General features: G+C 44.8%; 2 protein-coding genes across 2 annotated transcripts in view; both read left to right on the forward strand.

The window, feature by feature from the left end:
- LOC118300225 (neuronal acetylcholine receptor subunit alpha-9-like) overlaps window positions 1-10,393 on the forward strand; it is a 14,911-nt gene extending 4,518 nt beyond the window's left edge. Inside the window, exons 2-6 of the mRNA XM_035624474.2 lie at window positions 4,154-4,299; window positions 4,384-4,538; window positions 4,619-4,865; window positions 4,954-5,239; window positions 9,177-10,393. Coding sequence (XP_035480367.1) covers window positions 4,154-4,299; window positions 4,384-4,538; window positions 4,619-4,865; window positions 4,954-5,239; window positions 9,177-9,922 — 1,580 coding nt within the window. The 3' untranslated portion in view covers window positions 9,923-10,393. The remainder of the gene's footprint in view (window positions 1-4,153; window positions 4,300-4,383; window positions 4,539-4,618; window positions 4,866-4,953; window positions 5,240-9,176) is intronic.
- On the forward strand, window positions 5,257-9,148 carry LOC118300224 (E3 ubiquitin-protein ligase TRIM21-like). The gene is made up of 2 exons (XM_035624473.2): window positions 5,257-6,050; window positions 6,185-9,148. Exon 2 carries the CDS (start codon window positions 6,194-6,196, stop codon window positions 7,874-7,876), a length of 1,683 nt encoding a protein of 560 aa, XP_035480366.2. The 5' UTR covers window positions 5,257-6,050; window positions 6,185-6,193; the 3' UTR covers window positions 7,877-9,148.
- Window positions 10,394-13,772: the final 3,379 nt, after the last annotated feature.

A 13,772-nucleotide genomic window follows, 5' to 3' on the forward strand; every position in this document is an offset into this window, starting at 1 on the left:
TTAACAAACATGCATTTTTCTATATTTTTTCTTCTCATTCAACACAGAGCGACTCCTGTGACCAAAGTCCGATATATTTGTTTTCCAAAAACACGTAAAGCAGATTAAGGAGCCACACCAACAAAGTCCTGCTGCGAGAATTAATCCTCCGAAGAAAATAGTCCCCGACACATGCACAATGCCCAGGAGGTTATGTTTTCACCCCGATCCGTTTGGTGGTTGGTTCTTTTCAGCCAACAGCATGATGATAACGCAAAAACGAGTCAACAGATTTCAATGACACTGGACGGGACATGGACCAAGAAAGACCCATCACATTTGGGGCGAATCCAGGATTTACTCATCACTTCCTGTGACCTTGTGAGATGTGGAACGTTTGTTGGGACATTTCCCTCCAATTTCCCAGAGAATAACTGATGGATCTTGATGGAAAAAATATTTAGTGGACTGAGATTTATGAGTGTCCATGGTTCTGTGAGTCCATGGTGAAGGGAGCTCCTCCCCCCCGACTCTGCGATACTTCCGTACCATCGTGACGTCGGACGTTCATGAGACACGACAAGCGGCTGGTCTGACAGGCCCCCAAACAAAGCCGGGTAAAACTAGAGCGAGAGAACTTCCTATACGCCGTCCCAGTTGACCAATCAGAGCAGACTGGGCTTCATTGGGTGGATGGGGCCTTAAAGAGACAGGAGCTGAAACCAAGTGTTTCAGACGGAGGTTGTGAAAGAGGAGCTGCAGGAAACTCGTGTGTTTACTGAACACAAGAGCATGTTCATGAATGTATAATCAACTCTGGATGAGTATAATCAACTCTGAATGAGTTTAATAGAGTTCCATGAGGTGGACCGACCTCCGTGTGAGTCTCCATGTCTCTACGTCGTGTTGAACTAAACGGTCCAGAATACGTCGTGGTCACATTGAAATTTTCAGACGCTGCCGGACACCAGAAATGGAATCAGCGGTGCGCCGCCATAAAGTGTCCCCTGTCGGTCGCTCAGTTGGTTGCGGTTTGACACTTTACCACCAGATGATAAAATTACACACTGGGGCTTTGACATTATGAACCTGTATATGAGAAGATGTCTTCTGGAGGGACTGTTGGTGAGGTTTCCGGGTGGGAAGGTCAAAGTGATGAGATACAGTATGACGGTGCGTTCAGACCAAAAGCAAAGCAAAAAAGATTTCGGGCGACGGACATTACATACGAAGTCGATGCAAAGTCGTGAATAGACGTTTCACCAGCATGACTTCACATATTTGAACTTGGGCGAAAGATTCGTGTGACGCAGTGACGCGGAAATCAAATAAGTGTAGAGATTCTCATATTGACATCTGGTGCCAAAGAGGGGACCATATATATATATATATATATATATATATATATATATATATATAAAATATAACACAAATGATGCTCCGACCAGTAACGTGATCAGAACGCACCATAAAACATTGTTGGTTTGGCTGTTCTTAAGGGGAACTGTTATATTGAGATACATGACTTAATCACGTATTAATCCTTGTCCCTTAAAAAGATCAACGGGGCAGCGGAGAAGGTTCCACACGAGGAGACGTCCCGTTGTTCGTGTGTGTCGGGCACATTCAGAGATTCATTTCCACATTTCCATTTTAGTACAAAGGATGTTCACGCCGCTCCGTCACCTTCTTTTGCTCTTCTTACAGCCTTTTCTATGATATATTATTTTCTTGTTATCTGAAGGTCAGAACAGCCTGTGGTTTTGTGCACTTCCTTTTTTGTGCAAGGCATGTCGTTGAACCAGCGCGCGAGAGAGAGATTCACGACTGTAGAATCTCTCGGTTTGTCCTTGAATGCTGTTGAGTGTTCGGAGCTGTGAACTCCGGAGCTTTTCCTGCATCGCTCTTTATTATTACTATTAACTTAATTCACAATCAACGAACGAGAAACATACATGTTGTACGATCATTCTGGTGCGTCAGTGGTTCCCAGCCTGGAGGTTGGAACCTGAAAGTGGGTTTCTAGAAGATTATGATAGATCTTACACGTGTTATATAAAATTCTATTTTTACTTTTCTGTATTTTTATTGTTTTTTAGTTACTTAAAAGCTCACTCAGTCCGTGGTCTGTAATGAGGAGGATGAAGAGATATTGCATTACAAAGTACAACATCAGTCAGTGGAGCTCCTTATGAATCCAGATGTACATCTGTAAGATCCAGATGTTTTAACTGGATCCGCCCCAAAATGTTTATGGAATCTTTCTCGACCCACAGAAATGTCCCCAAAAATTGCCATTTTCCAGACTTTACCTTTCCATACATGTTGAACGCAGCAGGAGATTGTCCGAGTTTGCAGGAAGATCTCTGGGACATTCTGTGACGGTTACAGATTGTCCTGCTGTGTTCTCTCTGACAGTCTCTGGACATCGTACTGGGGGAGCTGGCAGCAAAAGTTATGGACAAATATCTCGAGGAACATTGGCTCCAGACATTTGCCCCCTCGTGACAAATCTGAGAAAATCATCTGAACGTTCTGTCCAAGTATTTTGACATTGGTCAGGAATCGATTTAGGAGTTTGTGTGTTCGGTCCAGTCTCAGTGTCTCAGCGAGAGGGGGGGTTGGGGGTGGGCTGCAGTCTGTCTGCAGCAGAGCGTCGATGCCGCTGCAGCTGTGGACGTGTGAACCTCATCCATCATCCGACAGCTGCTGCATCGCCGCGTCTTTTTAAAAGAACCTTGATTGCACCGTTACGCCACTGCCGACCAGAGACTTTCTGCAAATACAGAACGCTTTTCTCTCAGTAATCTCTCGTACGTTTCTCTCAAATGGTCATTACATCATCATCATTACACTTCATCAACCTGATAGCACCTGTGAGGCGCGGCCTGGTCCTCAGGCTCGACGGGTTTGGTGAAGAGGCAAACAGAATGTTTCTCATTCCACGGCTGCCTGAAGACGAGCGGCCGCAGCTGATCAGTTTACCAAAGTCAAGTGTTTGCTGTCCGAGGCATTTGGTCTTCTACTTATATGGTTACTGGGCTGTGTGTGCTTCCGTCAGCCTGAGGGTTCAGACGCGGCCTTTATCTGCTCTGACATACAGAGACTTCATCAGATAGGAATGAAATATAATTCTGTTCTTCAGATCTCAGGATTCCATTCTTCATCCGCCGGATCAGACTGAACCTCACCAGCAGCGTTCGTCCTCTTAGTTCTGACTGTTTGCCAAAACACAACTCTGTCAGCGTGTTACCACCTCCGTGTCCGTATCTGGCTGGTAAAAGTTGAGTGAGCTTCAAAGTGTTAGAAACAGAAGTGTTTATGAATGTTGGGGGTGGAGTGAAAAGTCACCGTGTAGTCGTGATTGTCTCTCTTGAGTTTGTCAGAATTCAGTTCACATCGTCATTATTATGAGCTTTAGAGGAATTATCAGTCTGCTGCAGTTCTGCAGACGTTTTCTGATTAATGTGTAAAACCTGAGGAGACAAGCGTGTTAATTAAATGGGGAAATGGGGTTTGTGTGTGTGTGTGTGTGTGTGTGTGTGTGTGTGTGTGTGTGTGACGGACTGAGCTGCATGATTGAGAGCAGCTGCAAGTGTTGAAGTCTTTGAACGTGATCGTAAAACCTCTCTTCAGCCTGACGTTTAGTTTATGTACTTTACTTCAGTCACTTTTATTATTGCATTAATGTTGTAATCTGTATTCCATTTGACCTGTTAATATTATCAGCATGTTTCCATCTCCTTTTACTAACTTTTGTTCTTCTATTTATTTATATTTTTTTCTTATTATTATATATTTTTAAATTTATTTTACAGTATTTCTAGCCTGGGACCCAGGTGAACTCTGCCAGACTCACAGTCTGGATCTCCTCCATAAGGGAAGTGATTTCCCTCCGGCAGAATACTCGCTGGTCCAATCACAACCGATTCTCTGATAGTGGGCGGGGTTTATACTACGACGCAGACAGAAGCGACTTTTGTAAACAACCAAGATGGCTGCCGCTGAGGAACGAGCATTTGTAAATCGAAGATGAACCGAGAGGTTCCAGACTAATACGAATTTGAGTATGAGTCTTATCTGTCAATTGTGAAGCACCTGTATGAAAGGTGCTGTATCAAATGAAGGTTGATTGAGTGATAAACCTGAAAAACAATGTTGTTCCCCTCTGCAGACTGCTTGGCCGCTCACGGACGCTTCGCTCAGAAGCTGATGACCGACTTGTTCTCCAACTACACCAACGCTCTGCGGCCGGTGGAGGACACCGACCACATCATCAACGTCACGCTGCAGATCACTCTCTCCCAGATCATCGACATGGTAACCGCGCCCCGAGTGCTAATCCACACGCTCATGTTGTGTATATTTATACCCACACTGATTGCGTCTGTGTTGTTTCACCAGGACGAGCGCAACCAGATCCTGACCACCTACCTGTGGATACGGCAGGTGTGGAGGGACGCCTACCTCACCTGGGAGAAGGAGGACTACGACGGCCTGGACACCATCCGCATACCCAGCAGCTACGTCTGGAGGCCTGATATTGTTCTGTACAACAGGTAGGTGTGTGTGTAGGACGTTGGCGTGGAGACGTGAGTTAGGACTCCTGCCTTCACCTTGTCCACTCTCTCCTCCACAGTGCAGACGATGAATTCTCCAGCTCCATGGAGACCAACGTTGTTCTCCGCAACGACGGTCAGGTCATGTGGGACCAGCCGGCCATCACCAAAAGCTCCTGCTCTGTCGACGTGGCCTTCTTCCCCTTCGACATGCAGCATTGCCACCTGACGTTCGGCTCCTGGACCCACAACGGGAACCAGATGGACTTGTTCAACGCCTTGGACAGCGCTGACCTGTCCGACTACGTCGACAATGTGGAGTGGGAGGTTAGTCGTTGCCATGTCAATCTGTCCACAACGAGGTGTTTGACAGTTCTTTGACGAAGTCTGAAGTATTTTAATGTCTTATAACTAGGTCCTGGGCATGCCAGCCAAGAAAAATGTCATCCTGTATGGCTGCTGTTCGGAGCCGTACCCGGACATCACCTTTTCCCTCCACCTGAAGAGACGCGCCTCCTTCTACATCTTCAACCTCCTCATCCCCTGCATGATGATCTCCTTCCTGGCTCCGCTGGGCTTCTACCTGCCGGCCGATTCCGGAGAGAAGGTTTCTCTCGGTGTGACGGTGCTGCTGGCCCTCACCGTGTTCCAGCTGCTGGTGGCTGAGAGCATGCCGCCCTCCGAGAGCGTCCCGCTCATAGGTGAGCAGAACCTTTTGTGAGAGTCGTTCACGCGTTGAGAAAATATTACGCCAAATATTTTCAACAACTTTCCAAATCAACCATGGTTATTGTTTTGCAGGTCAGAGGGACTGTAAAGTAGTTGTGTTTTCATAATTCTTGTAAAATAGAATCACCTAGTTTTGACACCATGGGTCCTGTCATTTCCCTCACTTGGCCCTACGCCTCCATTCTGTGGCTCCACCTGATGTCAGCATCTGACCGCCCCATGAGTGAAGGGCAGTTTGAAGTGCTTTGAAGGGGTAGATAACCCCTAACCCCTTGAACCTACACAGGAATGCATAAACAGACGGGTGCAAGTGGGGGAAATGGGACGGACCCTATGAGTTGTCCCAAAGTTCTCATGTCAAATTTGTTTTTTTTGCAAAAAAGTTGTCTCAGGATTTGGAAAAACAAATGAAGGATGTTCCACCAGTGTTTAACATCACAGGAACGTTGTGTTTGTAACCTCCTGTCATGTCCTCCTGTCAGCCTGTGCATTATTAATGCACTAGATTAATGACTCCATTGAGCCAAACATGTGTCACAAAAAAATTATCCCCAAACCAGTAATGCAACAAATCCTCCTTCCAGTTGCAATAAGTCATTCCACACATGATCTATTGTCAGAGCCGCAGCAGAGCCGGAGTCGAGATGAGTCTCTGTGTTTTCTAGTTAGAGAAGTTAGTTTCAGGGAAAAAATACTTTTAGTTTGCGTTTTTTCTAAAGAAACTACTGAACTGATTTCATCAGGACCGAATTGACAACACAACAGAGTCACTGGGAAACACTGGTGAGTGCAGCTGCTGACTCTCAACATGTTCTCTGTTCAGGCGGGTCGTTCCCTCGTATGACAGAATTCAGTTTGATATTTTCTCAAACAAAGAATTCCAGTTGAGTTTTTCACACTTTGACATCTGTTCTCAGCGTGCACACATGGCGGCCTCCGGCTCTCTGCTGAGTGGGGACCAGTTTGTGTGCTCCATTTGTCTGGATGTGTTCATGGACCCCGTCGCCACGCCGTGTGGCCACAACTTCTGTATGAAGTGCATTTCCCAGCACTGGGCTGTCAATATCCCCTGCAAGTGTCCCGTGCGTAAGGAGGTTTTCTACACCAGACCTGAGCTGCGGGTCAATACTTTGATCTCACAGATGGCAGATCAGGTCCGACAGGAAGGCGAGAGGAAGAACCTCGAGGTACCGCGTGCCACGGCAGAAGATGTTCCCTGTGACATCTGCACCGGAACCAAGGGGAAAGCCTTGAAGTCCTGCCTGGTGTGTCTGGCCTCCTACTGCGAATCTCACCTGGAGCCTCATCTGACGGCGCAAGGTCTGAGAAACCACCAGCTGGTCCGTCCTGTGAAAGATCTGCTGGGTCGTATGTGTGTGAAGCATGACAAACCCATGGAGCTCTTCTGCAGAATGGACCAGACATATGTCTGCCTACTCTGCATGATTTGTGAGCACAGGTCACATGATGTCGTCCCGATGAAAAACCAATACGAGGAAAGAAAGGCTGAGCTGGACAAGACAGAGGCTGAAGTTCAGCAGATGATCCAGAGGAGACGGATGATGATCGGGCAGCTCAAACACTCCCTGGAGGTCAGTGAGGAGAATGCAAACCGAGAGAAAGAAGAGGCTCTTCGGGTCTTCACTGCTCTGAGGGAGCACGTCGACAGACGCCTGGCGGAGTTTAATGAGACGATCAGTGACAAGCAGAGACCACTGGAGACTCAGGCCAAAGCCTTGATCTCAGAGCTGGAACAGGAAGTCGTTGACCTGGTGAAGAGAAGCGATGAGCTGGGGAAGCTCTTGTGTTCTGAAGACCACCTCCACTTCCTCCAAAGCGTGTCTTCCCTACCGGAGGCTCCTCCCACCAAAAACTGGAAGGACATCAGTGTCTGTCAACCATCATATAAGGGTACATTGCAAATTTTTGTAGCTGAGCTGCAAACGATGCTCTTTGAAGAGGTAAAGAAGTTCTTCGAGGCCGAGCTGAAGAGGGCCCAGCAGTACGCAGCAAACGTGACGCTCGATCCCGACACAGCGAATCCCTGGCTCGTCGTGTCTGAAGATAAGAAGCAGGTGAAGTTCGGTCGCGTCAGCAAAAATCTCCCAGACAATCCAAAGAGATTTTCCTTCTATGCCAGTGTCTTTGGAAAGCAGAGTTTTACCTCAGGAAGATTTTACTTTGAGGTCCAGGTTGAAGGGAAGACAAAGTGGGACTTGGGAGTGGCCAGAGAGTCGGTCAACAGGAAGGGGCAAATCATGCTAAACCCTCAAAACGGATACTGGACGATATCGTTAAAGAAGGAAAACCAGTGCACAGCTTTCGCTGAATCACGCATCCATCTGTCTCTGAATCATCTGCCCAAGAAGGTGGGGGTGTTTGTGGATTATGAGGAGGGTCTGGTCTCCTTCTACGATGTCGACGCTGTCGCTCTCATCTACTCCTTTACCGGGTGCTCGTTCAACGAGACACTCCACCCATTCCTCAACCCCTGCAGTAGTGATGGAGGGAAAAACTCCGCCCCTCTGATCATCTGTCAAGTCCAAAACCCCAAACTGCCCCGATTGCCATTATTTCGAACAATGAGAAATAAATTATCGGAAATGTGAATTAAACAGGTGGAATAAAGTGCAACTATGAAGCTGAATAGTAATGATTTGTCATTATAACCATGTGACCATGAGTCTATGGAGACGGGTATTAGTTCCGTGGGAATTTACATTATTGTTCTTTTCAGATTATGGTGAAGTTAGTATTTTAATTTTTTTCTAGATATTTCTCTTTTACGTGACTCGTTGCTGTTAAGTTTGACCTGATGGGGTTTATCTTTTCTTTTCTTATGAGTGCAATAGGCTTTTAAGAGTTTTAACTACATCGCAATATGATGGATTAGATTAAGAATTTGCTAAATGGAAAATTCAGAATGATTATTACACCATGAATTTATTTGTACTATTGTATGTAAAATGTGTGAGTTTTTCTGTTCGTGGTAAGATTTTGAAATAAATAAAAGCAAATTAAAAAAAGACAAGGCTGTGTAAGTACATTTGTTTAAAAAACAAGGAAAAATTAATGAATGAAATAAATAAATAACTAAATAAGCATGCAGAATAAACGGAAATATAAAGATCGAATTAACACACACAATGTAAATCAAATATTTACAGTGTGAACAGAATCTAAAATTGCACATCAGATAACATAAATGAAATTGTGTGTTCCACATTGAACCAAGTTGAACCCGAGTGAGTTTTCACTGCAGAACGTCGACTGGTTGAACAGTCAATCCGCTGCAGGAAGGAACAACACGTTCATGTTTATCTTTTCTGACTTCCCATATTGTCATGCGTTGTTATAATTCATGTTCCACAGTCTGACACACTGTAGACGCCTCTTGCAGAGGTGGGAAAAAAAGTTGAAGGAAGTGAAATGTTTCCAGTAAACGCAGGATGTAACAACAGGCGCGACGTCTCCGGATGGAATGAGACATGGAAAACATAGAAAAACAAAGAAATGAAGACAAATCCAACGTGTCTTGTTTCTATTGTCTCTTCATGTATGAATTGACCGTGTCATAATTAACTGAAGAAACATGTTAAATGATCCAGGATTTATTAGGCTTGGTGAAGGTATGTTTCATTTTCACAGGTTATATTTCATTGGTCTTAATGACACAATCACATCAGGCACATCTTGGGGACTGATCAGCTGTCAGTGTGTGTGATTCGGTGCGACTTTAGGTAACTAACTGTTGGGCCGTGGTGCAGGTTTGAGCGTGACTGAGTCACATTCTAGTCTTTGAAATGCAGCGACAGTCGAAGCTCTTATCAAGCGTTCATTAAGAAACGTAACGTACGTGTTGCTCCTTTACAGAGCCTCTAAATGATATACAGTTTTCTTCTTCAACAGGAAAGTACTACATCGCTACCATGACGATGGTGACCGCTTCAACAGCGCTCACCATCTTCATCATGAACATTCACCACTGCGGCCCAGAGGCTCGGCCCGTCCCGGAATGGGCCGAGCACTTCATCCTCAACCACCTCGCCCGCATCTGCTTCGTCTACGAGGTCGGAGAGAACTGCTGCAGTCGGACGTCCAGGAAACAGCCTCTGTCTCAGCAGGAGTCTGACGCCCCATCCGCCAACGGTGGCAACCCCAGAGGACCGAGCTGGGACGTGAACGGACAGGCCTGGGGGGGGCGGGCGGAACAGGACGGGGCAGGGCAGGATGTGACCAACCAGAGCGGCTGGAAGGAGGATCTGCTCGTGACCATTGACCACTCGGAGGAGGAGGGAGCTGCCGGCGGACCCGAGGAGCAGGGGGAGGAGTCGGGCGGCGCCCGTGCAGGAGGAGAGGAGCGCGTTGAGGAAAAGAAAGGTGTCGGCGGAGCTGGAGAAGGAGAAGAAGAAAGAGGGGGCGGAGCCTGGGGGGGCCGGAGGGAGATCCTGGTGAAGACCCGGTGCGTCTGCCAGCACCAGGGGCTGCGCAAGGACGTCGAGTACATTGCCAACCAGTACCAGGACCAGCGAGCGGCGCAGCTGCGCATCGGGGAATGGAGGAAGGTCGCCAAGGTCATGGATCGATTCTTCATGTGGCTGTTCTTCATCATGGTCTTCCTCATGAGCATCCTCATCCTGGGAAAAGCCATCTGACGCAGAGCCGGGTTCAAAGGGTCAAAAGGGGAAAGGAGGCGGCGAGTTGATACGCGGAAAAAAAAAAATGCTTTGTTTAACTTTCCATTAAATCTAAGAGCAGGATTTGAATTTTAGACGAGTTTCCAGTCATAACAGGGATTTCAACCGGAATTGAGAGAATTAAGATCTGTGGGTTTTAAACCACATGAAAGGAGTTCACGTTCTTACATCAGTGTTAAAGCCACAGATGATGAAAGCATCTCATCGAATGTGTTTCTTTGCTGACGTGTGGTTTCCCACACGCAAAGTTTTTTGCTATTTTTTAACCCACGTGTTGCATCAATCGTTTCTGTAAAGTTGCCATAAAAATAAAATTTCTTCCCCAAATGAATCACAGAATTAACGATCACAAACCAAACAGAATAACTTCTGAGTGAGGTTCAAGGTGACAACAGCCAACGAGTGTTTGATGAATCGTGTGAATGGAAACTGACCCAGTGAGTTAGTTTGATCCGAAGCTGAAATTGGAACCGGATGAGAAACAGTTCTGTTGGATCTCCGGTTCCTAAAATGTGTCAACATGGAGGTTTATATATTTATTCAAAGAGCACAGCTTCACTTACATTTGCTAAATCTATTTATTTTGCGTTGATCTTAAAGGAACTACTGGGGCTGTAGTTCGTTTCCCATTGGACTGGTCGGTCCATATGCTCTCACCTGGGTAAAGTGTCAGCGGTCGGATAATATCTGATGTGATATTTCATGAGCAGCTGGAGACTACTAGGTCTAAGACCATAACAACGTAGTTTTTATGATTTCAAAATGCTGGAAATACAGTTTTTTTGCATCTTTATTCCTAATTAATTCAGGCGGATGATACTGAAGCAGTTAGTGCCCTCAGTGCAGAGATAATCTGAAATTATTCTTTTCCTCCAATCGATCGGTTAAAACGTGGGAACAGTTGACCGAGAATTGGAGAAATGGGCGTAGACTCCAGCTCCGGAAAGTGAGGACGATGCGCCAGTGACCGAAGCCTGTATTCTCTGTAGTGACCAGCAGAGGGCGACTCCCCTGGTTGTTTGTATAGAAGTCTATGAAAAGAGTGACTCTACTTCTCACTTGATTCATAACGTCAGTAAAACATTTTCCGGAGGAGTGTATGGTTCAATCTCTAGTTTCGAGTCTTCTTCAACACATGATGTTCATTTGCTACATTATGGTCTATTTACAGTCACATAGATAATACAACATATGCATTGGGGTGTGGATGACGTGATTGACAGCTGGCGCCGTCCGTTGGGCTCATGTGTATGTGCAGTGGATGAGCTCTCAGTCAGGCCACACCCCCTTCTCCAAATACGGTTACTCCTGGTTTCAAAAAACCAAGATGGCGCTGAACAGAATAACACAGCAGGTCAAGTTTGATGCAGCTAGACAAAGAGGATCCTTCCCACTTCATTCAATTTATTTAAGGAAGATGATGTGATATTAATGTCAGATGGATTCATTTAAATTTTGTTAAGCACTTTCCCCTTATTTCAATGAAAAATTAGTTTTGAAGATTAATTTCTTCAAATTTCAAGTTTCTCAAGATCAAATATGTATATGTTTACACAATGACACTTTGTCTCACAGATGAACACCAACACACTAATAATCCCAGTTTTAAAATGTTACGATTGCCAATGTTATATTTTTTACATGCATATTTCTTTGTGATTATTTATTGACAACTTAAAAATGCATGCCGGATTTTTTTTAAACGTTTTAATCACATTGATATCACTGAATGCAAGTACACAACATGACATGTAAAATATATCTGTATTCCCAAACTGGAGGAGCTGGAATCAACTCCTGAATCCATGTCATCTACTAATATTCGTACATTTACAATCAACTCACACAATCCACAAAAGAAATTGAACAGAACAGTGAAACAGGGAAGGAGGTGAAGATGGAGGGAACGGTTGTAGAAAGTCAAGAACGGCGATGAAAGAAGGAAAAGACAAGTAGAGGAGAGGATCTTCACGTTAAAACAAATAAATGTGTTAATCTCATGACTGAATTATTTCGGATTCCCTGCAGAAATGATCTTAAAGAATATTATACTTGTGTTCTGCCTAAACCTGTATTCACTGACACGTGTATTTTTTTAACTGTAAAATCCTTTAACAAGAAAATTTCAGAGATATTAAAGTGACTTTATACTTCACAAGTTATTAAACGTATGTCTTTTTCTGCAGTGTTTGTGATCAACACAATGTAAAACTAAAAAAGGCCAAATTGTTCTCTGTCACGACTTGAGTTTGACACATGACACACTGTTGATGCCATGAAATACATTAAACCTTTCGTATTAAAACAACTTTGTTGACTGACTTTTTTTATTTTCAAACTTTACAACACACAAGTGTCATTCCACTGGGACAAAAAAAAGTTAGGAAAGATTCTTTTTTTTTTTAATTTTGAGATTAAGTTTTAGATTAGAGATTTAACAAGTAATTATCGTTTGTTCAGATCATTTATCTTTCATAATAATAATATAAAGTACTAATTGTACTTTCTTTTTCTGAATTGTTAGTCACAATCACTAAAACTGCCAATGAATATATATTGAGTCACTCATTCACTTGATTCATCATATTTAAATAATAACCAGAGATTTACACCAACATGATTCTATAACAGCTGTTTCAGTGATGAGCCATCGTTCCGTCATCTCATCAGTCAGACTGGTGTTGGTGCTGCAGTCTGGTGGGTCGGCAGCAGATGGCGCCACTGGTACCAATTTATTTTCTACAAAGTCATGTGTGAAGCAGCTGTGGACCAAGTGATGAGGTGAAACACGCTGCTCCGTCTCTGTGCCGCTGGAGGTGAACGACACTGAGTCGCTGTGCGGCTGAGAAGCTTCGGAGGAGCAGCTGCTCACCTGGTGACGAGAGCTCCACCCACAGGACATTAACAACTCAGTACAAACTGATGACTCAGAGAACGATACTGAGCTGAGACAAGATCAGTGCTGACGTCTTCTAAAGACAATGTCGGATCGAGAGAGAAAACCCGGGAATAACCTGTGTTCATTCATGATTTGACATTTCAAACGATCAGACGTAGTCTCATGAAAAACCCTCACAACATGAAGGAACCGCTTCTTTTCCTCCAGCGCTTCACACGACCTGCCAACGCGAGTCTGCGCGGACGAATGCAATCATGTCTGCAGACGTTAAATTGTGACGTGTGTGAGGTTCAAAAGAAAAACGCATGCGTGTGCTGTTTCAGTTTGATGTCCACTTCACTGTCATGGCGAACAACGGGCAGTGGAGGGAGCTGAACATGTGAACACCGGCCTCTGGGCGCTGGGCCCCGACAGTCCCATTCCTTATGAACCCCATTAACATGTAGCATGTGTGTTAATATGCCTACATCTTTAATATGGCATGTATTCACCCCGTCCATACGTTGTGTTTGTCTGTTCGTCAGCAGGATGAGCAGATTTCCAGTGAACTTGGTGGAAGGACGGAACATGGAGCAAGAAAGAATCCACGAAATGTTGGTGTGGATCTGGACAAAGGGGCGAGCCAGTATTAAGTTTTCATTACTGTCTTTCAATTTTCCAGGGAATAATTTATGGATCTTGATTGGAAAAAAATAAGGCCTATCTAGAGGTCTGATATCTATGAGTTAGAAATTAATCCCATTCGGCTTACAGAAAATATTTCAGTTTTGTTCACCACGTAAAGAGAGAACTGTACAACTGTACAGCTTATTTCCTTTAATGTACGAGGATACTCAGTTAACTGAAATGTCACCCACCAGAGTGCAAACCTCCACCAAGGCCCAATATCAAGCCACACCCAATCTCACA

The sequence above is a fragment of the Scophthalmus maximus genome, chromosome 2 (assembly GCF_022379125.1).
Source record: "Scophthalmus maximus strain ysfricsl-2021 chromosome 2, ASM2237912v1, whole genome shotgun sequence".
Taxonomy (NCBI): domain Eukaryota; kingdom Metazoa; phylum Chordata; class Actinopteri; order Pleuronectiformes; family Scophthalmidae; genus Scophthalmus; species Scophthalmus maximus.